The sequence below is a fragment of the Panthera onca genome, chromosome A1 (assembly GCF_046562875.1).
Source record: "Panthera onca isolate mPanOnc1 chromosome A1, mPanOnc1 haplotype 2, whole genome shotgun sequence".
Taxonomy (NCBI): domain Eukaryota; kingdom Metazoa; phylum Chordata; class Mammalia; order Carnivora; family Felidae; genus Panthera; species Panthera onca.
Window position 1 is genome coordinate 152,208,637 of NC_138339.1, and position 23,474 is coordinate 152,232,110.

The 23,474-nt window shown below is 38.5% G+C and overlaps 1 protein-coding gene across 2 annotated transcripts in view; it reads left to right on the forward strand.

Annotated features, from left to right (window-relative positions):
- Positions 1 to 23,474, forward strand: part of NLRP3 (NLR family pyrin domain containing 3) — a 54,492-nt gene that overhangs the window by 26,426 nt on the left and 4,592 nt on the right. For both annotated transcript variants that reach the window (XM_060636540.3, XM_060636538.3), the window contains 2 exons: positions 20,604 to 20,774; positions 21,488 to 21,658. In XM_060636540.3, coding sequence (XP_060492523.1) covers positions 20,604 to 20,774; positions 21,488 to 21,658 — 342 coding nt within the window. The remainder of the gene's footprint in view (positions 1 to 20,603; positions 20,775 to 21,487; positions 21,659 to 23,474) is intronic.

Here is a 23,474-nt window from a genome sequence, read left to right on the forward strand (position 1 = left end):
GGCTATATCTCCTGGTCTTGAAAGCAGTGACCTTGTGTAGAAGAGATCCTGTGGTTCCCTATGATGCAATGTTCCTGGTCAACAGAACCAGGCATTCCAGGGATGTTCTCCTACGAGGGCTGCACACACCATCTTGTGGCTGCTGTGGGTGAAGTGAGCAGAGTTTGGTTCTTGCTCTGTTGAAGGGCCTTCTGAGGCTGCCATAGTCTCATAGGTAGGTGAGGTCTGCAGTCAGATTAGCTGTTTGTACTTAGCCTCTCTGCGACAAATGTACGTTTATGAAGTGGCAGGGCATTCTTCCTGTGTAGTCAGCTAAAAGGTTTAGTTGCTAAAACTGTGGTCATGCTGGTGTGTGTGGGTTATTTCCCTATCTTCCCAGGGCAGGAGTCACCTTGGAGTAGTGGGACTACTTGCTGGGGCTGCTTGCTGTTTGTGGTGGGGCAGGAGCCACTTTGGATGGACACTTACTGAGGTGGGTGATTTGGATGTGGTGAGTCTGCAGAAGAACACAGCAGGGCATGAAGTATTACCAAGATAGGTGGATACTATCCACCATAATGTTAATGCTGACTCTTGCACGTTTCCAGCTACCTAGGCTTGGGAAAAAAAAGAGAAATGGTGCCTACTAGCACTTTTGTTCTCAGAGAAATCTTCTGAAGACCCCTGCACCTCCAACACATGTTTTGAGATTAGTAAATAAATTTCTGTCACGTATTCCCAAGACACTTTTCAACTGCTGCTTTTGTGCTTGGGCAAAATTATTTATTATGCTGGCTATTTTTTTTTAATTTAAGTTTATTTTTTTTTAGTACTCTCTACACCCAATGTGGGGCTTGAACTAACAAACCTGAGATCAACAGTCACACATTCTTTCAACTGAGCCAGCCAAGCACCCCTATTATTCTGTCTATTCTAAGGTATGGATTAAATTTACCCTTGCCCTCTGGTCAACTGATTTTTAATATACCCAGAGTTAAGTCACACTGACTTTCAAAGCCAGAGTTTGTGGTGACTTGTTTTCCCAGTGTGGGTCTTCCATGCTTGGGGTGACTGGTGTGAAGTCTGCTTCTCTTCCTTTTCCATGTTTGTAGTATCCCTCTCATTTGTAGTTAGATTTTCCAGGAATTTCCTTCTTAACTAGGCCTCCATGTCTGCTATCCATTTCCATGTGGCCTCCTCTCTGTGGAATGTCTTTTCTGTCAGTTTTCAGAGTTTTGGGTGATAGATGAAGCTGTTGCTGTGTCTGTGGGACAAGATGAATTCAGGATCGTCCTACTCCATCACCTTTTTAAAACGATTTTATTTAGGGGTGCCTGGGTGGTTCTGTCAGTTAAGTGTCGGACTCTTGATTTCAGCTCAGGTCATGATCTCACAGTTTGCGAGTTCAAGCCTTGTGTTGGGCTCTGTGCTGACAGTGTGGAGCCTATTTGGGATTCCTCTATCTCCTTCTGTCTCTGTCCCTCCCTCTAAATAAATAAATAAATAAATAAATAAATAAAGGTTTTATTTCAATTCCAGTTAGTTAACATACACTATAATATTAGTGTCAGGTGTACAATATAGTGATTTGGCACTTACGTACAATACCCGGTGCTCATCACAACAAATGTACTCCATAATACCCATCACATATTTAGCCCATCCCCCTACCCACCTCCCCTCTGGTATCCATCAGTTTATTCTCTATAGTTAGGAGTCAGCTTCTTGGTTTGTTTAACTCTCTCTCTCTCTTTCTCTCTCTCTTCCTTTGCTTATTAGTTTTGTTCTTAAATTCCACATATGAGTGAAATCATGTGGTATTTGTCTTTCTCTAACTGACTTATTTCACTTAGTATAATACTCTTTAGCTCCATCCAGGTCATTGCAAATGGCAAGATTTCATTCTTTTTGACAGGTGAATGGTATTTCATTATATATATCACTTCTTTACCCATTCATCAGTTAATAGACACTTAGAGACTGTTTCCATCATTTGGTTATTGTAGATAATGCTGCTATAAACATTGGGATGCATGTATGCCTTTGAATTAGCAATATTGTATTTCTTGGGAAAATACCTAGTAGTGCAATTTCTGGATCATAGGGTGGTTCTATTTTTAACTTTTTGAGAAAACTCCATACTGTTTTTCAGAGTGGCTTCACACTTTGCATTCCCACCAGCAATGCAGGAGTGTTCCCCTTTCTCTGCATCTTCGCTAACACCCCTTGTTCCCTGAATTATTATTTTTAGCCATTCTGACAGGTGTGAGGTGGTATCTCATCGTGGTTTTATATTGCCCTGATGATGATAGATGTTGACCATCTTTTCACATGCCTGTTAGCCTTCTATATGCCTTATTTGTAAAATGTCTATTCATGTCTTCTGCCTTTTTCTTAACTGGATTCTTTGTTTATTGGGTGTTGAGTTTTATAAGTTTTTAAATGTATTTTGGATACTCATCCTTTAACACATATGTCATTTACAAATATCTTCTCCTATTCCATAGGTTGCCTTTTAATTTTGTTGGTTGTTTCCTTTGCTGTACAAAAGCTTTTTATTTTGATGAAATCCCAATAGCTTATTTTTGCTTTTGTTTACCTTGACTCAGAAGACATAACTAGAAAGAAGTTGCTACAGCCAATGTCAAAGAATTTACTGTCTATGCTCTTCTCTAGGATTTGTATGATTTCAGGTCTCATATTTAGGTCTTTAATCCATTTTGAATTTGTTTTTGTGTGTGGAGTAAGAAGTGGACCAGTGTTCTTTTGCATGTTATTGTCCAGTTTTCCCAACACTGTTTGTTGAAGAGACTTTTTCTCTTTGGATATTCTTTCCTCCTTTCTTAAAGATTAATTGACCATATAGTGGTGGGCTCATTTCTAGGTTTTCCATTCTGTTCTATTGATTTATGTATCTATCTTTTTTGTGCTAGTACCATATGGTTTTGATCACTACAACTTTGTAATGTAACTTGAAATCTGGTATTGTGATGCCTATAGCTTTCCTTTTCTTTTCAAGTTTGCTTTGGCATTTGTGTGTGTGTGTGTGTGTGTGTGTGTGTGTGTGTGTGTGTGGTTCCATACAAACTTCAGGATTGTTTTGGCTCTGTGAAAAAATCTGGTGGTATTTTGATAGGGATTGTGTTAAATGTGTCAATTGCTTTGGGTAGTACAGACATTTTAATTATATTTGCTCTTCCAATCCATGAGCATGGAATGTCTTTCCATTTCTTTCATCCTCTTCAATTTATTTCATCAGTGTTTTATAACTTTCAGAATACAGGTCTTTCACCTCTTTGATTAGGTTTATTCCTAGGTATCTTATTGTTTTATTTATTTATTTATTTATTTATTTATTTATTTATTTATTTTTGTGCTATTGTAAGTGGGCCGATTGCTTAATTTCTTTTTCTGCTGATTCATTATTGGTGTATAGAAATTCAAAAAAATTCTGTGCGTTTTTCTTGTATCATGTGACTTTTTTGAATTTATATATCAGTTATAGCAACTTTTTGGTGGAGTCTTTCAGGTTTCTTATAGAATATCATGTTATCTGCAAATAGTGACAGTTTTACTTCTTTCTTGCTGGTTTGGATACCTATTATTTCTTTGTGTTGTCTGATTGCTGAGACAATTGGCATAGTACTGGATTTCCAGTACTACGTTAAATGACAGTGGTGAGAGTGGATATCCTTGTTTTGTCACATCTGTAGAGGAAAAGTTCTCACTGTGTCCCCATAGAGAATGATATTAGCTGTGGGTTTTTCATATATAGCCTTTACTATGTTGCAGTATGTTCCTTCCAAACCTATTTTGTTAAGTAATTTTATTATGAATGGATGTTACATTTTGTTAAATGCTTTTTCTGCATATATTGAAAAGATCATATGGTTCTTAGCCTTTCTTTTATTTATTTGGTATATCACATTGATTGATTTGTGCATATTAAACCATCACTGCTGCCCAGGAATAAATCCTGTCTGATCATGATGAATAATTCTTTTAATGTACTCTTGAGTTTGATTTGCTATTATCTTGTTCAGAATTTTGGCATTCATGTCCATCAGGGATATTGGCTTTAATTTTCCTTTTTAATGGGGTCTTTGGTTTTGGAATAAGGGTAATTCTGGCTTAATAGAATGGGTTTGAAAGCTTTTCTTCCATTTCTATTTTTTGGAACATCTTGAGAGGAATAGGTAATAACTCTAAATGTCTGGTAAAATTCCCCTGGGAAACCATGTGGCCCAGGATTTTTATTTACTGGGATATTTTTGATACCTAATTCAATTTCTTTGCTGATTATGGGTCTGTTCAAATTTTCTGTTTCCTGATTGAGTTTTGTAGTGTGTGAATGTCTAGGAACTTGTACATTTCTTCCCAATTGTCCAGTTTTTTGACATATAATTTTTTATAGTATTCTCTTATAATTGTCTTTCTGTGATGTTGGTTGTGATCCCTTCTCTTTCTTTTTTTTTTTTTTTTATTTTTAAATGTTTCTTTATCTTTGAGAGATACAAAGCATGAGTGAGGGAAGGGCAGAGAGAGAGGGAGACACAGAATATGAAGCAGGCTCCAGACTCCCAGCTTTCAGCACAGAGCCTGACATGGGGCTCGAACCCACGAACTCTGAGATCATGACTTGAGCTGAAGTTGGATGCTTCACTGACTGAGCTACCTAGGCGCCCCATAATCTCTCTTCTTTCATTCGTGATTTTATCTATTTGGGTCCACTCTTTCTTTTTGAGAAGTCTGGCTAGGGGGTTATCGGTTTTGTTTATTCTTTCAAATACAAAAAACAAGTTTTAGTTCCATTGATCTAGTCTACTGTGTTTTTTTTTTTGTTTGTGTGTTTGTTTCTCTATATTGTTTATTTCTGTTCTGATCTTTATTATTTCCCTTCTTCTGCTGGCTTTGGGCTTTATTTATTGCTCCTTTTCTAGCTACTTTAGGTATAAGTTTAGGTTGTGTATTTGGGAGCTTTCTTGTTTCTTGAGATGTATCTAGATTGCAATGTATTTTCCTCTTAGGACTTGCCTTTGCTGCATCCCAAAGTGTTTGGACTGTGTTTCATTTTCACTTGCTTCCATGTATTTTTTAAATTTCTTCTTTAATTTCCTGGTTAACCCATTCATTCTTTAAGGATGTTCTTTAACCTCCTCCATGTATTTGAGGTATTTCCAACACTTTTTCTTGTGGGTTGATTTCAAGTTTCATAGCATTGTGATCTGAAAATATGCATGCTATGATCTCAATCTTTTTGTACCTGTCGAGGGCTGATTTGTGACCCAGTGTATGATGCATTCTGGAGAATGTTCCATGTTTACTCGAAAAGAATGTATATTCTGCTGCTTAGGATGAAATTTTCTGAATATATCTGTGAAGTCCATCCAGTCCAGTGTGTCATTCAAAGTCATTATTTTCTTGTTGATTTTCTGCTTAGATAATCTGTCCATTGTTGTAACTGGGGTATTATTATGTATGCGATTAATTGATTTATATATTTGTCTTTCACATTGGGGGCATAAATATTGACAAATGTTATTCTTCTTAATGGATAGACCCCTTAATTATGATATAATGTCCTTCTTCATCTCTCATTACAGTCTTTCTTTTAAAATGTAGCTTGGCTGATATTAATGTAGCTGCTCTCCCTTTCTTTTGACCTCCATTAGCATGCTAGATGGTTCTCCATTCCCTCACTTTGAATCTGCAGGTGACTATAGGTCTAAAATGAGTCTCTTGTGGGCAGCATAAGATGGATATTTTTTTAACCCATTCTGATAACCTATATCTTTTGATTGGAGAATTTAGTATATTTACATTCAGAGTGATTACTGAAAGATATGAATTTAGTGCCATTGCATTATCTGTAGTTGTGGTGTTTCTGGTGATGGTCTCTGGTCCTTTGAAGTATTTGCTGCTTTGATTTTTTTCTTTTCCTCTCTCAGAGTCCCCCTTAGGATTTCCTGCAGGGCTGGTTTAGTTGTCAGGAGCTCCTTTAGTTTTTGTCTCAGAAAGTTGCTATCTATCCTTATATTCTGAATGACAGCTTTACTGGATAAAGTATTCTTGGCAGCATAATTTCCAGTCAGCACATTGAATATTTCCTGCCACTCCCCTTTGGCCTGCAAAATTTTAGTGGACAGGTCTGCTACGAACTTTATGTGTCTGTCCTTGTAGGTTATGGACTTATTATCCTTACCTGCTTTCAGAATTCTCTCTTTATCCTTATATTTTGCAAGTTTCACTATGATATGTCATCGTGTTGGCCTGTTTTTGTTGGTTTTGAAGGAAGTTCTCTGTGCCTCTTGGACTTGGATGCCTGTTCCCTTCCCCAGATTAGGGAAGTTCTCAGCTATTATTTGTTCAAATAAACCTTCTGACCCCTTTTCTCATTCTTCTTCTGGGACTCCTATGATACAGGTATTGTTTCATTTCATAGAATCACTTAATTCTCTAATTTTCCCCTCATGATCTAATAATTTCTTTTCCCTCTTTTTTCCAGCTTCATTATTTTTTCCTAATTTTAACTTCTATTTCACTTATTGTCTCCTCTGCTTCTTCAATCCTCACTGTCACTGTATCTAGTTTATTTTGCATCTCAGCTGTAGCATTTTTAAATTCATCCTGACTAATTCTTAGACCTTCGATTTCTGTATCAAGGATTTCTCTGGTGTTTTCTATGCCCAGGTATGAATCTTATGACTGTTGTTCTTTTTTTTTTAAATTTTTATTTATTTTTGAAAGAGAGTGAAAGAGACAGAGTGTGAGCAGGGGAAAGGCAGAGAAAGAGGGAGAAACAGAATCTGAAGCAGGTTCCAGGCTCTGAGCTGTCAGCACAGAGCTTGATGTGGGCTTGAACTCATGAACTGTGAGATCATGACCTGAGCTGAAGTCAGACACCTAATCAACAGAGCCACCCAGGCTCCCCTTATGACTGTTGTTCTAAATCTTGTTCATCTATATTGCTTATATCTGTTTTGAGCAAGATACAAGCTGGATGTGATTTCTTCTTGACCTTTCTTTGGGAAGAATTCCTCTGTCTTGTCTTTTTGGCTAAATTTCTGTTTTTTGCATGTTTTAAAAGCATGTTATGTGTCCTGCTCCTGAGATTACTACTATATAAAAGTGGGTTATACACTGTCCAGGGCTTGGAACTCCAGGAATTGTTGCTGGTGTATGCTGTGTGCACTCTGCTATTGTGTTTTGGCTGGTCTATCCCACTGGCAGGTCCTCTGAAGATCTCTTCCTTGCTTGCGGTGGTGAAGTGTTAAGTCCTTTACCTAAGTGTGCTTTGATTTGTTTGTTAAAATAACCCTGGGAGTAAAAAGCAAGGGGGAAAGGTTTATTCCAAAAATAGAGAAAAGGAAAAGAAACAAAAGAAACCCAACAGAGAATCAAACAACCAAAAGACTGATTTCAAAGGAAGAGAAATGAAAAAAAAAAAGAAAAAAGCAGGAGAAAAGAAAACAGAATAAAAAAGAAAAGAATAAAAAAGTCTGATCAAAGAAAAAGAAAAAAAAAAAAAGGAAATGGGGAAAAAAGGGAACTATGAGCCTGATTCTAAAAGAAAAAGAGAACAGGGAGGAAAAAAGAACAAAGAGTTGTCTGTTGGTTCCTGGGGGGTGGGGGATAGTGGCCAGCTGTGCTGGTCTGGAGGAGAGGCTGGCCATGTTGGCTCAGAATCAGTCCTGCCCAGTAAATAAGCAGTTTCCAGGCACAGAGGGGCAGGGTTGGTGTAAGCAGGTCCTGCTTCCATTGGCGGTCCATGTGTTGCTCTCTGAAGCCCCACTATTTTGGTGTTGGGGGGAAAGTGGCACCACCCCAATCTCTTGACCTTGGAGTGGGGATCTCAACCCCCACTGTCCAGACAGCCATCATAGAAGAGCAAGGGAAGTCAGCTTGCTCTGTGCCAAAGCTCTCTTGCTTTTATTCTTGGGTATGCAGCTGGGATTCAAAACCTAAAGTCTTAAAGGACCTGACACAGCACGGATCCACTCCAGTCCTCTCCAGGTTGGAGAGTAGAGCCTCTCCATCCTGCTGATGAAAGGCCTTTGGCTGGAATCTGAAGGGTCTTTTGTCCTTGTGGAGGCAATAAACTCTTTTCCAAAAGTAGTCAAGGAAGAGGACTTTTCTCACCCAGTTCATCCCAGAGTTCTCTACACCACACTATGCACTCTGGGGCCAGCTTCTTCCACCCCAGGAGCACGAGCCTCAGCTCCATTCCAGAAAAAGTCATGGACTTCCAAAACCTCAGGATTTGAGCTCAAAATGCTATTTTCAAAAAAGAACTGGAGAACTCAATACTTTTTGATCCCCAGTCTGTGGTCCAGAGAAGTTTTCCTCTTGTGCTAACTTGATACTGCACTTTCTCCACCCCTTTCTCTTTTTCTTCTTTCATCTCTCCATGGAAGTTTCCATCCTCTCTGTGGCACTGCCATTTTTCTCTCCCCTAAATCACATCCTTGCACCTGCCATGCTGTCTCCCACCAACTGTAGAGATCCTTCTGCCCCTTTGCAGATTGATTTCCTGGGTGTTCTAAGTAATCAGACCTCAATATAGCTGTGTTTGAGGGAAGAGAATCACAGTCCCCCTACTTAACTACTCCCTGAAATGATTTTTTAAATATACTGTTATATACTGTTTGCTAGTATTTGATTGAGAAGTTTTGCATCCATGTTCATCAAGGATATTGACCTATAATTGCCTTTTTTAGTGAGTCTTTGTCTGATGTTGGTATCAGGGTAATGCTGGCCTTATAGAATGAGTTTCGTCTTCTTTTTCTATTTTTTGGAATAGTTTGTCAAGAATAGGTATCAAGTCTTTAAGTGTTTGGTAGAATTCCTCTGTGATGCCACTTGACTCAGGACTTTCGTTTGTTGGGGGATTTTTGGCAACTGATAGATTTTCTTTGCTGGTTATGGGTCTGTTCAAGTTTTCTATTTCTTCTTGTTTCAACTTTGGTAATTTATATTTTTGTAGGAATTTAAACATTCTTCCAGGTTGTCCAATTTGTTGGCATATAGTTTTTCATAATATTCTCTTATGATTGTTTCTATTCCAGTGGTGTTGCTATTTCTCCTCTTGCATTTGTGATTTTATTTATAGGGGTATTTTCTCTTTTTTTTTCTTTTTTTAGGTAGGTATGGCTATAGCTTTATCAGTTTTAATAATGTTTTCAGAGAAACAGCTCCTGGTTTCATTGATCTGTTCTATTGTTTTATTGTTGTTTGGCTTTTGTTTTGTTTTGTTTTTAGTTTCTTTTTTTTTAATTATGAAATTTACTGTCAAATTGGTTTCCATACAACACCCAGTGCTCATCCCAAAAGGTGCCCTCCTCAATACCCATCACCCACCCACCCCTCCCTCCCACTCCCCATAAACCTTCAGTTCTCAGTTTTTAAGAGTCTCTTATGTTTTGGCTCCCTTCCTCTCTAACCATTTTTTTCTTCCCCTCCCCCATGGTCTTCTGTTAAATTTCTCAGGATCCACATAGGAGTGAAAACATGGAATCTGTCCTTCTCTGTATGACTCATATCACTTAGCATAACACTCTCCAGTTCCACCCATGTTGCTACAAAAGGCCATACTTCATTCTTTCTCATTGCCATGTAGTATTCCATTGTGTATATAAATCACAATTTCTTTATCCATTCGTCAGTTGATGGACATTTAGGCTTTTTCCATAATTTAGCTATTGTTGAGAGTGCTGTTATAAACATTGGGGTACAAGTGCCCCTATGCATCAGTACTTCTGTATCGCTTGGGTAAATTCCTATCAGTGCTACTGCTGGGTCATAGGGTAGATCTATTTTTATTTTTTTGAGGAAATGCAACACTGATTTCCAGACTGGCTGCACCAGTTTGCATTCCCACCAACAGTGCAAGAGGGTTCCCCTTTTTCCACATCCTCGCCAGCATCTATAGTCTCCTGTTTTGTTCATTTTAGCCACTCTGACTTGTGTGAGGTGATATCTGAGTGTGCTTTTGATTTGTATTACCGTGATGAGGAGTGACATTGAACATCTTTTCATGTGCCTGTTGGCCATCCGAATGTCTTCTTTAGAGAAATGCCTATTCATGTCTTCTGCCCATTTCTTCACTGGATTATTTGTTTTTTGGGTGTGGAGTTTGGTGAGCTCTTTATAGATTTTGGATTCTAGCACTTTGTCTGATATGTCATTTGCAAATATCTTTTCCCATTCCACATTTTAGTTTGTTGGTTGTTTCCTTTGCAGTGCAGAAGGTTTTATCTTGATGAGGTCCCAATAGTTCATTTTTGCTTTTAATTCCCTTGCCTTTGGAGATGTGTCAAGTAAGAAATTGCTGCGGCTGAGGTCAGAGAGGTTTTTTCCTGCTTTCTCCTCTAGGGTTTTGATGGTTTCCTGTCTCACATTCAGGTCCTTCATCCATTTTGAGTTTGTTTGTGTGAATGGTGTAAGAAAGTGGTCTAGTTTCATCCTTCTGCATGTTGCTGTCCACTTCTCCCAGCACCATTTGTTAAAGAGACTGTCTTTTTTCCATTGGATATTCTTTCTTGCTTTGTCAAAGATTAGTTGGCCATACTTGTGTGGGTCTAGTTCTGGGGTTTCTATTCTATTCCATTGGTCTATGTGTCTGTTTTTGTGCCAATACCATGCTGTCTTGATGATGACAGCTTTGTAGTAGAGGCTAAAGTCTGGGATTGTGATGCCTCCTGCTTTGGTCTTCTTCTTCAAAATTACTTTGGCTATTCGGGGCTTTTTGTGGTTCCATATGAATTTTAGGATTGCTTGTTCTAGTTTCGAGAAGAATGCTGGTGCAATTTTGATTGCGATTGCATTGAATGTGTAGATAGCTTTGGGTAGTATTACATCTTGACAATATTTATTCTTCCAATCCATGAACAGGGAATGTTTTTCCATTTCTTTGTGTCTTCTTCAATTTCCTTCCTACGCTTCCTATAGTTTTCAGCATACAGATCTTTTACATCTTTGGTTAGGCTTATTCCTAGGTATTTTATGCTTCTTGGTGCAATTGTGAATGGGATCAGTTTCTTTATTTGTCTTTCTGTTGCTTCATTATTAGTGTATAAGAATGCAACTGATTTCTGTACATTGATTTTGTATCCTGCGACTTTGCTGAATTCATGTATCAGTTCTAGCAGACTTTTCATGGAGTCTATCAGGTTTTCCATGTATACTATCATGTCATCTCTAAAAAGTGAAAGCTTGACTTCATCTTTGTTGATTTTGATGCCTTTGATTTAATTCTGTTGTCTGACTACTTATGCTAGAACTTCCAACACTATGTTAAACAACAGCTGTGAGAGTAAACACCTCTGTCATGTTCCTGATCTCAGGGGGAAACCTCTCAGTTATTCCCCATGGAGGATCATATTAGCTGTGGGATTTTCATAAATGGCTTTTATGATGTTTAAGTATTTTCCTTTTATCCCAACTTTCTCGAGAGTTTTTATTAAGAAAGGATGCTGAATTTTGTCAAATGCTTTTTCTGCATTGATTGACAGGATCATATGGTTCTTATCTTTTCTGTTATTAATGTGATGTATCACAATGATTGATTTGCAAATGTTAAGGCAGCCCTGCATCCCAGGAATGAATCCCACTTGATCATGGTGAATAATTCCTTTTATATGCTGTGAATTCGATTTGCTAGTATCTTATTGAGAATTTTTGCATCCATATTCATCAGGGATATTGGCCTGTAGTTCTCTTTTGTTACTGGGTGTCTGTCTGGTTTAGGAATCAAAGTAATGCTGGCTTCATAGAATGAGTCTGGAAGGTTTCCTTCCTTTTCTATTTTTTTGGAATAGCTTGAGAAGGATAGGTATTATCTCTGCTATAAATGTCTGGTATAATTCCCCTGGGAAGCCATCTGGTCCCAGACTCTTATTTGTTGGGACATTTTTGATAACTGATTCCATTTCTTTGCTGGTTATGGGTCTGTTCAAGTTTCTATTTCTTCCTGTTTGAGTTTTGGAAGTGTGTGGGTGTTTAGGAATTTGTCCATTTCTTACAGGTTGTCCAGTTTGTTGGTATATAACTTTTCATAGTATTCCCTGATAATTGCTTGTATTTCTGAGGGATTGGTTGTAATAATTCCATTTTCATTCATGATTTTATCTATTTGGGTCATCTCCCTTTTCTTTCTGAGAAGTCTGGCTAGAAGTTTATCAAATTTGTTTATTTTTTCAAAAAACCAACTCTTGGTTTCATTGATCTGCTCTACAGTTTTTTTTTTTTAATTCTACATTGTTTCTGGTCTAATCTTTATTATTTCTCTTCTTCTGCTGGGTTTGGGGTGTCTTTGTTGTTCTGTTTCTATTTCCTGTAGGTATGCTGTTAGATTTTGTATTTGGGATTTTTCTTGTTTCTGGAGATAGGCTTGGATTGCAATGTAGTTTCCTCTCAGGACTGCCTTCACTGCATCCCAAAGTATTTGGATTGTTGTATTTTCATTTTCATTTGTTTGCATATATTTCTTAATTTCTTCTCTAATTGCCTGGTTGACCCACTCATTCTTTTGTAGGGTGTTCTTTAACCTCCATGCTTTTGGAGGTTTTCCAGACTTTTTCCTGTGGTTGATTTCAAGCTTCATAGCATTGTGGTCTGAAAGTATGCATGGTATGATCTCAATTCTTGTATGCTTATGAAGGGCTGTTTTGTGACCCAGTATGTGATCTATCCTGGAGAATGTTCCATGTGCACTCGAGAAGAAAGTATATTCTGTTGCTTTGGGATGCAGAGCTCTAAATATATCTAACATGTCCTTCTGATCCAATGTATCATTCAGGGCCCTTGTTTCTTAATTGAGCCTCTGTCTAGATGGTCTATTCAATGTTGTAATTGGAGTAGCAAAATCGCCTGCAATGACCACATTCTTATCAATAAGGCTGCTTATGTTTATGAGCAATTGTTTTATATATTTGGGGGCTCCTGTATTTGGCGCATAGACATTTATAATTGTTCGCTCTTCCTGATGGATAGACCCTGTGATTATTCTATAATGCCCTTCTTCATCTCTTGTTACAGCCTTTAAAGTCTAGTTTGTCTGATATAAGTATGGCCACTCCAGCTTTCTTTTGACTTTTAGTAGCATGATAGATAGTTCTCCATCCCCACACTTTGAATCTGAAGGTGTCCTCAGGTCTAAAATCAGTCTCTTGTAGAACAGCAAATAGATGGGTCTTGTTTTTTTATCCATTCTGATACCCTATGTCTTTTGGTTGGCGCATTTAGTCCATTTACATTCAGTGTTATTATTGAAAGATGTGGGTTTAGAGTCATTGTGATGTCTGCAGGTTTCATGCTTGCAGTGATGTCTCTGGTACTTTGTCTCACAGGATCCCCCTTAGGATCTCTTGTAAGGCTGGTTTAGTGGTGATGAATTCCTTCAGTTTTTGTTTGTTTGGGAAGACCTTTATCTGTCCTTCTATTCTGAATGACAGACTTGCTGGATAAAGGATTCTTGGCTGCATATTTTTTTCTGTTCATCACATTGAAGATTTCCTGCCATTCTTTTCTGGCCTGCCACATTTCAGTAGACAGATCCGTCACGAGTGTTATCAGTCTCCCTTTATATGTTAGAGCATGTTTATCCCTAGCTGCTTTCAGAATTCTCTCTTTATGCTTGTATTTTGCCAGTTTCACTATCATATGTCATGCAGAAGCTCAGTTCAAGTTACGTCTGAAGGGAGTTTTCTGTGCCTCTTGGATTTCAATGCCTTTTTCCTTCCCCAGATCAGGGAAGTTCTCAGCTATGATTTCTTCAAGTACACCATCAACACCTTTCCCTCTCTTTTCCTCCGCTGGAATCTCAATTATGCATATATTATTTCGTTTAATTATGTCACTTAGTTCTCTAATTTTCCCCTCATACTCCTGGATTTTTTTATCTCTTTTTTCTCAGCTTCTTCTTTTTCCATAGTTTTATCTTCTAATTCACCTATTCTCTCCTCTGCCTCTTCAATCCGAGCTGTGGTCACCTCCGTTTTATTTTGCAGCTCATTTATAGCATTTTTTAGCTCTTCCTGACTGTTTCTTAGTCTCTTGATCTCTGTAGTAATAGATTCTCTGCTGTTCTCTATACTTTTTTCAAGCCCAGCGATTAATTTTATGACTATTATTTTAAACTCATTTTCTGTTATATTGCTTAAATCGTTTTTGATCAGTTCGTTAGCTGTCACTAGTTCCTGGAATTTCTTTTGAGGAGTAGTCTTCCATTTCGTCTTTTTGGATAGTCCCTGGAGTGGCACGAACTGCAGGGCTCTTCCCCCATGCTGTCTGGAGTAACTTGTGTTGGTTGGTGGGTGGGGCCATAGTCAGACCTGATGTCTGCCCCCAGCTCACCGCTAGGGTCACCGTCAGACTGGTGTGTACCTTATCTTCCACTCTCCCAGGGGCAGGACTCACTGTGGGGTGGTGTGGCCTCTGTCTGGGCTACTTGCACACTGCCAGTCTTGTGGTGCTGCTTAGCTGGGATCTGGCGTATTAGCTGGGGTGGATCTGCAAGGGGCACAGTGGTGGGAGGGGCAGCCTCAGCTCGCTTTGCCTTTGGTGGTCTGCTTCTGGAGGAGCCCCTCTTCCATGGGCCTCCCATCTAAGCTTGGCTCCATAGAGTCTGTTCTGCTAGTCTTTTGGTGATTTTCTGGGTAAATTCGGCAGATGTGGGTGGAATCTCAGTGATCAGCAGGACGTGGTGAGCCCAGCATCCTCCTACATCACCATCTTCCCGGGCCTCTGGGTTATTTTTTCTGTATGTAAATTTTCTACCCTGCAACTTTGATTAGGTCTAATTTTTTTTTTTTTTGGTTGAATCTTTTGTTTTATATATATATAAAATCACATCATATGTAACTAGAGTAAAATCTACCTTTTCCTTTCTAATTCTGATGCCTTCTATTTATTTTTGTTGCCTGCTTGTTCTGACTAGGATTTTGAGTATTAGGTTGAATAAGAATGCAAAGAGTGGGCACTCTTTTCTTGTCCCTGATCACAGTGGAAAGGGTTTCAATTTTTCACCATTGACTATATTGTTAGCTATGGGCTTGTTATATATAGCCTTTATTATGTTGTGATACATTTCTTATATGCCTAATTTGGCAAAAGTTTTTTTAATCTTGAATGGATGTTGAATTTTGTTAAATGTTTTTTCTTCTATTGAGAAAATCAAATTGTCTCTCATTTTATTGCTCTAATTTATCACATTTATTGATTTACATATGTGAAACCATCCTGTCATCCCAGGGATAAATTCCACTTGACATGGTGAATAATCCTTTAAATGTGCTGCTGAATTCAGTTTACTCTTATTTTGTTGAGAATTTTTGCATCTAAATTCATGAAGAATATTGGCTTGTGGTTTTCTTGTAGTATCCTATGTAGTTTGGTATCAGGGTAATACTAGCGTCAAAAATGAGTTTCTCTGATTGGGAAAGTTTGAGAAGGATTGCTGCTAATTCTTTAAATGATGATAAAATTCATCAATGCTGCTATCTGGTCCTAAGCCTTTTTTTTGTTGGGAGTTTTTTTATTACTATTTCAATCTCCTTAGTAGTAGCTGATCTGTTCAGATTTTCTATTTCTTCTTGGTTCAGTTTTGGTAAGTTGGATGTTTCAAGAATTTTTCCATTTCTTCTAAGTTGTCCAGTTTATTGGGTGTAGTTTTTTATAGTAGCCTCTAATGCTCCTTTATATTTCTGTGGTGTCAGTTGTAATGTCTCTTCTTTCAATTATAATGCTGTTGATTTGGGTTCTCTCATTTTTTCTTGGTTTGTCTAACTAAAGGTTTATCAATTTTGTTTATCTTTTCAAAGGACCAACTCTTGTTCATCTTTTTTTATTGTTTTCCTGTTTTCTATTTTTTTTTTTATTTCTCTCTAATCTTTTTATTTTATACCTCTTGGTAACTTTGAAGTTTAATTTTTTTTTAATTTTTTTTAACATTTATTTATTATTGAGACACAGAGCATGAGCAGAGGAGGGGTAGAGAGAGGGGAAGACACACAGAATCTGAAGCAGGCTCCAGACTCTGAGCTGTCAGCACAGAGCCCAACACGGGGCTTGAACTCACAAACTGTGAGATCATGACCTGAGCCGAAGTCTATCGCCTAACCAACTGAGCCACCCAGGTGCCCCACCTCTTTGTAACTTTGGGTTCAGTTTGTTCTTATTCTAGTTCCTTGATATGTGAAGTTAGATTTTTTTAGGATCACTCAATTTTCTTGATATATTCATTTATAGCTAAAAACTTTTGAAATAGAACAGATTTTGCCATATTTTATAAGTTTTGGTATGTTGTGTTTCCATTTTTGTTTTTCTTTCTTTTTTGTTTTTTTTTAATTTCTCCAGCAAATTTTTTAAACCTGTTGGCTGTTCAGGAGAGTGTTATTTGATTTCCATGTATTCTTGGATTTTCAGTTGTTCTCCTGTTATTGATTTGTACTTTCATACCATTGTGGTCAGAAAAGATACTTGGCATTATTTCAGTCTTTTTGAATTTGTTAAGACTTGTTTTGTGGCCTAACATATGATCTATTTTAGAAAATGCTCTGTGTACATGTGAAAAGAATGTGTATTCTGCTGTAGTTGGTGTGAATGATCCAACCACAATCTATTGTCTTCCAGCAGTGTAGGCTACTAGTCCAAGATCCCAATGTTGGCAGAGTTTGTTCCTCCTAGGGCTGTGATGAAGAATCAGTTTCATACATCTCTTTCAGTTTCTGCTGGTTTGCTGGCAATGTTCCACATCCTGGGCTTACAAATGCATCACCTCTTAGCTTTCATCTCTACATGGTATTGTCTCTGTGTTGGTGTGTGTCTTTGTATCCAAATTTCCCTGTTATAGATATAGAAGGTACCAGTCAGGTTGAAATAGGGCTCACTTTCTTGACTTCTTCTTAACCAATTGCATCTTCAATGACCTTACTTTAAAATAAGGTCACATTCTGAGGTACTGGGGGTTCAGACTCCAGCATATGAGGTTTTGGGGAACATAATTCAACCCATAATACTATCTGTCAAAACCAGAATCATAATATGAATGCTTTCTTATTATTTCTTCTTAAATTTATCAGGGATTTATTGCCATGCTGGTATATACAGATCTATAAATTTGGGCATAATATTACATAATATTCATTATAGTGATTTATTTAAGTTCTTATTGAATAGTGAACCTTTGGATGAATTTGTCCCTTTTTACTATTACAAGTAACTATGAAAAACATATTTGTTTTTTAAAATTTTTAAAAATATGTTTTCAATTTATTTTTGAGAGAGAGAGAGAGACAGAGCATGAGCATGGGAGGGGCAGAGAGAGAGGGAGACACATAATCTTAAGCAGGCTCCAAGCTCTGAGCTGTCAGCATAGAGGCCCCCACGGGGCCCAAACACACAAACACACAAACTGTGAGACATGACCTGAGCCAAAGTCGGACGCTTCACTGACTTAGCTACCCAGAAAAAAATACTTGTTTATATAACTTCATGTATGTGTAGATATTTCTTTTGCGATGGATACCTATAAGTGTAATTAATGAGGGAACACTTGTAGGCATTTTATATTTTGTTAGGCATAGCCAAATATCTTGAACTTTAGAACTTTATCTCTTGTTGCATTTTGCACCCCCTACCCCCAATATTACACAACTGCCACAAGGTAAGCATTTGCAAAATTCTTTAATTTTTATAACTTACTCCCCACCCTCATCCCTTTGTTGCCTGCCTGTCCTTTCTTTACTGCCTTGTTGAACAGTGGCACTTTCCAGAGGCTGATCAGCCAATAAACACAGGAAAATCCTCGATTTTCTTTACTTTCAGTTCCTTCTACCTTCTTTTTTCTTTTTACAAACACTGGAGGAGTTTTCTAAAATACAGATTTGATAATATTGAGTCATTTATTTAAAACAAAAACAAAAACAAAAACCTCCAAAGTTTGTGTTTCTTTGCATGGTACGTGAAACTATCTGTGACCAGCTCTAGATCACTGTTTCTGCCCTTTCACCTAACACACCCTTCACTCCATTTTGAGTCATATTGAATTCGCTTTTAGTTTTAGGAACCTGGCCTCTTTCACCCTTCCTCCTCTTGCTTACTGCCTTCCTTTTGCCTGTATGCAAAATACCCTCCCACCCTCACAGTCCATCTAAGAAGCTTCTTCTTATTCTTCAAGTAATTTCCCTGTTACTCAGCTTTTCCATTTAAAAATAAGGATAAAAACAATACCTGCATCTTGGTTTTGTAGTAATTCAATGTGATAATCCTATTTAAAGTCATTGTCTTGGCAAAACATATAGTAAACCCTCAATAAATGTTAAATTTACTTCAATATTTTTTGGAACACATATTTATAACCTAAGGCATATCATTAGTAAATTAAAAAAAAAAAAAAGACAGGAGCACCTGGGTGGCTCAGTTGGTTGAGTGTCAGACTTCGGCTCAGGTCATGATCTCATAGTTTGTGGGTTTGAGCCCTGAATCAGGCTCTGTGCTGACAGCTCAGAGCCTGGAGCTTACTTCGGATTCTGTGTCTCCATCTCTGCACTTCTCCCACTTACACTTTGTCTCTCCCTCTTTCTGTGAAAAATAAATAAATGTTTTTTAAAAAATTAAAAAAAACCCCAATAATTTAACAATATAGTACATGGCAAAATATCTGTGCTCAGTGAATGTAGAACTTAGTTGAATGGATTGCTTGATACCAAGATGTACAATGTTGGTTACATCTGTTGAATCAAGTGGATTGGTTGGTAGAATTGGGTGTTCAACTGACTAAACATTTTATTATGCACTCCACGTACCCATCACTCAGTCTCAATGTTATCAATATTATCAATGTTTTGACAATTCATATGTGACTCATTCTCAACAAAATCATCCTGTGCTTGTAACTGTTGTCACTTCATGGTGCACTGCTCCTCAAACATCTGTTTCATAATCTTTTCTAATCCTTTTCTGGAGAAGATGGCAAAGCTTGCCATTTTGTAACTTTCAAATGGTCTTTCCTTTCTTTTTGGATGACTATCTTCAGTCTTCTGGAATGTTGTTCATCTTTTCCAGTGTCTTAGTCTGTTCAGGCTACTGTAACAAAAATACCATTTTCTGGGTGACTCAAACAACAAACATTTATGTTCAAAGTTCTGGATGCTGGAAGCCCAAGATCAAGGTGCTTGTAGATCATCTGATTTCTGGTAAGAGCTATCTTCCTGGCTTTCAGACAGCCACCTTCCTGGTGTGTCCTCACATGGCAGTAGAGGCATGGGAACTCTCTGGGGTCTGTTTTACAAAGGTGCTAATCCCATCATGAAGACTATACCCTCAAGACCTATTTACCCCTTAAAGGCCATACTTTCTAATACTATCACATTGAGGATTAAGATTTCAACATATGATTCTGAGAGGACACAAACATTCAGTTCAGAACAGCCAATAATCCTGCAAATCCCTTGTACATGTTAAATAGAGTCCATCTGATAAAATTATTCTTAACTGGCCATTCTTAACTCACTAGAAGCCCCTCAGAACTTGCCTTTTGTTTGTTTGTTTGTTTGTTTTGTTTTGTTTTGTTTTTACTCCTCCATTTTGGGCTTCATTCCCTTCTTTGTCTTGCTTATTCTATTTTTTAAATTATGATTCTTCCTTGACTGGGAAAACAAGTACTTCTGTTTTCTTTTGATCACCTGCTCATGCTACTTTTATATGTTTCTATTTTTCCTGATTCTAAGATATCTTGTAGCTTAAAGGCATGTCATTGTTAAGGATTGTGGAAGGAGAGAATATGATTGCATGAGATGTTCTTAAGTCAAGGTTTTGTTGAGGCCCTAGCATATGTGGCTTTCTGTATACTGTATACCACCCTCTGAGCTTCTATGCTGGAGTGATGTAGCTCTCTACTTCAAAGCCCTCATGCTTCTGTTGGTGATAGAATATGTTCAACTTGACCCAAGTGTAGTACACCAAAAATCTTAATCCCACAAAGTGTAATGCAAATTTAGAGCTTTATTCTCTGAGAGACTCCTTCCAAGGCAGAAGCAAGAAGAATATGGATAGAAGGGGCAACAGAGGTGAGATTGCACTAGAAGGCTTAAGTCCAGGTCCCCCATCCACTGAACGCTTGCTCTTTGACCTTAAGAGAAACATATGCTTTGATAAACCTAAGATTTCTGATCTGTAACAGATACATAATAGTTATTGCGGCACTGCTAACTTGCTCAGTTAATGTGAGAGTCAAATAAAGCAAGTCTGTGCAATGTGGTAGGAATTATCAGTGACATACAACCTGGGATGCATTTCTTGAAGATGTGGTGGTAGGGAGCATGCATGGCAGAGGGAATATGCATAAGAAGGAAGAAGGATGTGGAAGGAATCTGGATTAATTTGCTTTTGCTCTGTCTCTTCTACTGATCCCAGCCAAGCATCTGCTGAGACTATTATTTGTCTCTTTTATGTGGCCAGAGACAAGGAGTCATGTGCTCCTCAGATTGTATCCAAGATGCTGGCTCCTCATCTTGAAGTTGAAGGATGTAGCTTTTTAGATAAGAAGAGATTCCTCTGGTGAGAGAGCTGTGCAATGTTCAAGGAAGTCTGAACACTGATGACTCTTTTTCTTGTTCCTTCTCCAGGTTGATGAATTCTGGACTTACATCAGGTTGCTGTCCAGCTCTGTCTTCAGTGCTCAGCACTAACCAGAAACTCACACACCTTTACCTAAGGGGCAATGCTCTTGGAGACACGGGGGTGAAGCTACTCTGTGAGGGCCTCTTGCACCCCAGCTGCAAGCTTCAGATATTGGAGTAAGTCCCTTAGCTTTTTTTTTTTCATTTTTGCTTATTTATTTTTGAGTGAGAGAAAAGCAGAAAGAGAGGGAGAGAAAGGATCACAAGCAGGCTTTGCACTGCCAGTGCAGCTTGAACTCCCCACGTGGGACTTGAGCTCACACACTGTGAGATCATGACCTGAGCTGAAACAAAGAGCGGCTTAAACAACTGAGCCACCCAGGTGCCCCAGTCCCTTAGCTTATTACAATGATGTGGATGCATGGTGGCTAAGGTGTGTATGTGTGTGTGGGGGTAATGATAGAATGATTTGTACCTGAGAAGTAATGATGTTCTCCTAAGGTTTGGCTTGTTACAGGATCATGCACCTGGGAAGAACTCTACTTCTCAGTGCTGTAAAGGTAAATACTGGATTTGGATTTGTGGATTTCACCACAAAAGAATAGAAAGATATGACACTTGTGTTTTAGGGAAATTTAGGAAGAGGCATAGAATTGGGGAAAAATCAATTCACAAACTACTATTCCTAATTTGATCTGCACAATCCAGTAGACTGGAAAAAAAATACTATCATCTGAAAAGGAAAGAAGAATAACCACAGGCACAGAGGATTATTCTAAGTTTGTTAATCCTGTGTTTTTTGTGCATTTGAAACATTTCAGGCTGAGATCTGGGGCACCTGCTGGGATGGCTAAGGGGACATTTTCTTTAAATCACCCTGTTTCTTGCAGATTGGACAACTGTAGTCTCACCTCACACTGTTGCTGGGACCTTTCCACACTTCTGACCTCCAACCAGAGCCTGCGGGACCTGAGCCTAGGCAACAATGACCTTGGTGATCTGGGGGTCATGCTACTCTGTGAGGTGCTGAGGCAGCAGGGCTGCCTCCTGAAACGCCTGAAGTAAGTGTGCTCTTCAGAATTCACGTGGTGAGGTTCAGAGTACAAAGGACAGGTTGACCAGTTATCAAAACCTGGGAGGGCTTCATTTGTACTCAGACTGAGGTTTTTTTTTTATTTTTTATAAGTCATGTGAGTCATGAACCACATATTTAACTTCATCCAGACTTTATGCAGACATTAACTTTGAAAATCAAGTTTCAGTTCAGTGTGAAAAGAGTTTCCATTCATTTTCCTGAAAGAAACCCAAGCCCCAATGAAAGTTGCCAAATAGAATTACATGGCTATGCAAGGGACTGGACTTTGCAGAACTGGAGGAGTCCATGGTTCACTGTAATTGCCAAGGTCTTTGCACAGTGAGGTGTTGTAGGTCTTGTTTCTGAGGACTTCCAAATGGAAAGAGAGTTTCAGAATCAGCAAGATTAGAAATGCCACAGACATCAGTTCATCTGCATTGTGTTGGGTTTCCTTATTAGTAATATCACTCATTACCTCTTGAGTAAGAACTCCCTAGTGAGTCTCCTACCTTGGTCAGTCAGGACAATCACAGTCTCCACTGAAGACATTTCCCTCACTTTGCTTTAGAGGCAACACCCTGGACTTTCTTCTACTTCATGAGCTGTTTCTGCTCAGTCTCCTTTGTGGATTCTCTTTATCAACCTGACCTGCACATGCTGCATCCCCAGGATGCAATCATTGAGCTAATTTTTCTTCTCTAAACTCTATCTTGTGTTTGCATCATCTAGTCTTCTGGCTTTATCATATATGTCCTGTGTCACCCAATTTATACCTGTATGAATTCCATGTCCAAATGCTAGTCTGACTTTCCATTTGTCTAATAAACCTAAACTTTACATGTCCAAATTCAAACCTGCATTATACCCCCCACCCCATCTAACACCTGCTTCTTCCCCATCTCCACCAATGCTTACTCATTGTGAATTGCTCAGGCCAAAAAAGAAATCCTGTGTCACCTTTGACACCTTTTTCTTATGCACATGTCCAACGTGTTGGCATGTCCTAATAGCTCTTCTTTCATAACATACCTGCTTGTTGATCTCTTCTTGCCAACTTCATGACTTGTACCCTGGTTCAAGCCATTGTCTCCTCTTATCTGGATTGTTCTGGTGGCATTCTGCCAGGCTCCTCTGCATGTAGTATTCTTACCATGGCAGATGGAAGGTGCAACTAAAACATGAGTCAGGGGCACCTGGGTGGCTCAGTCAGTTAAGCATCTGACTCTTGATTTTGGCCCAGGTCATGATCTCATGGTTTGTGGGATCAAGCCCCACCTCAGGCTCTGTGCTGACAGTGTGGAACCTGCTTGGGATTCTCTCCCCCTCCCTCTCTCTGCACCTCCCCTGCTTGCTTGCTCTCTTTCTCTGTCTCTAAACAAACAAACATTAAAAAAATGAATCAGTGATCATATTATTCCTACCAACATGCTCTAGTGACTTCCTATCACATTTCAAGATCCACAAACTCATAGTATTGTGTAAGGCCTCATGTGATCTGGCTCCTGTTGCTTCTGCAAATTCACCTTCTCCTAATACTTGTTCTTTGTGCTCCACTGATATCTTTGCAGTTTTGCAAAAATACTGTCACCTTTTCATGTGCTGTTTCTTCTGCCTAGAACTCTCTCCCCTTTGATATCCACATGTCTTGTTTCCATGTATCCTTAAATTCTCTGCCTAAAGGTCTTCTACGTGTCTGTCTCTGACCATCCTAATGAAAAGAACAGATCAGCATATCCTTCTTGTTTTTGCCTTTTTTTCTTATTTTCCTCTGTAGTATTAATCAGCAGCATACATACACGCTA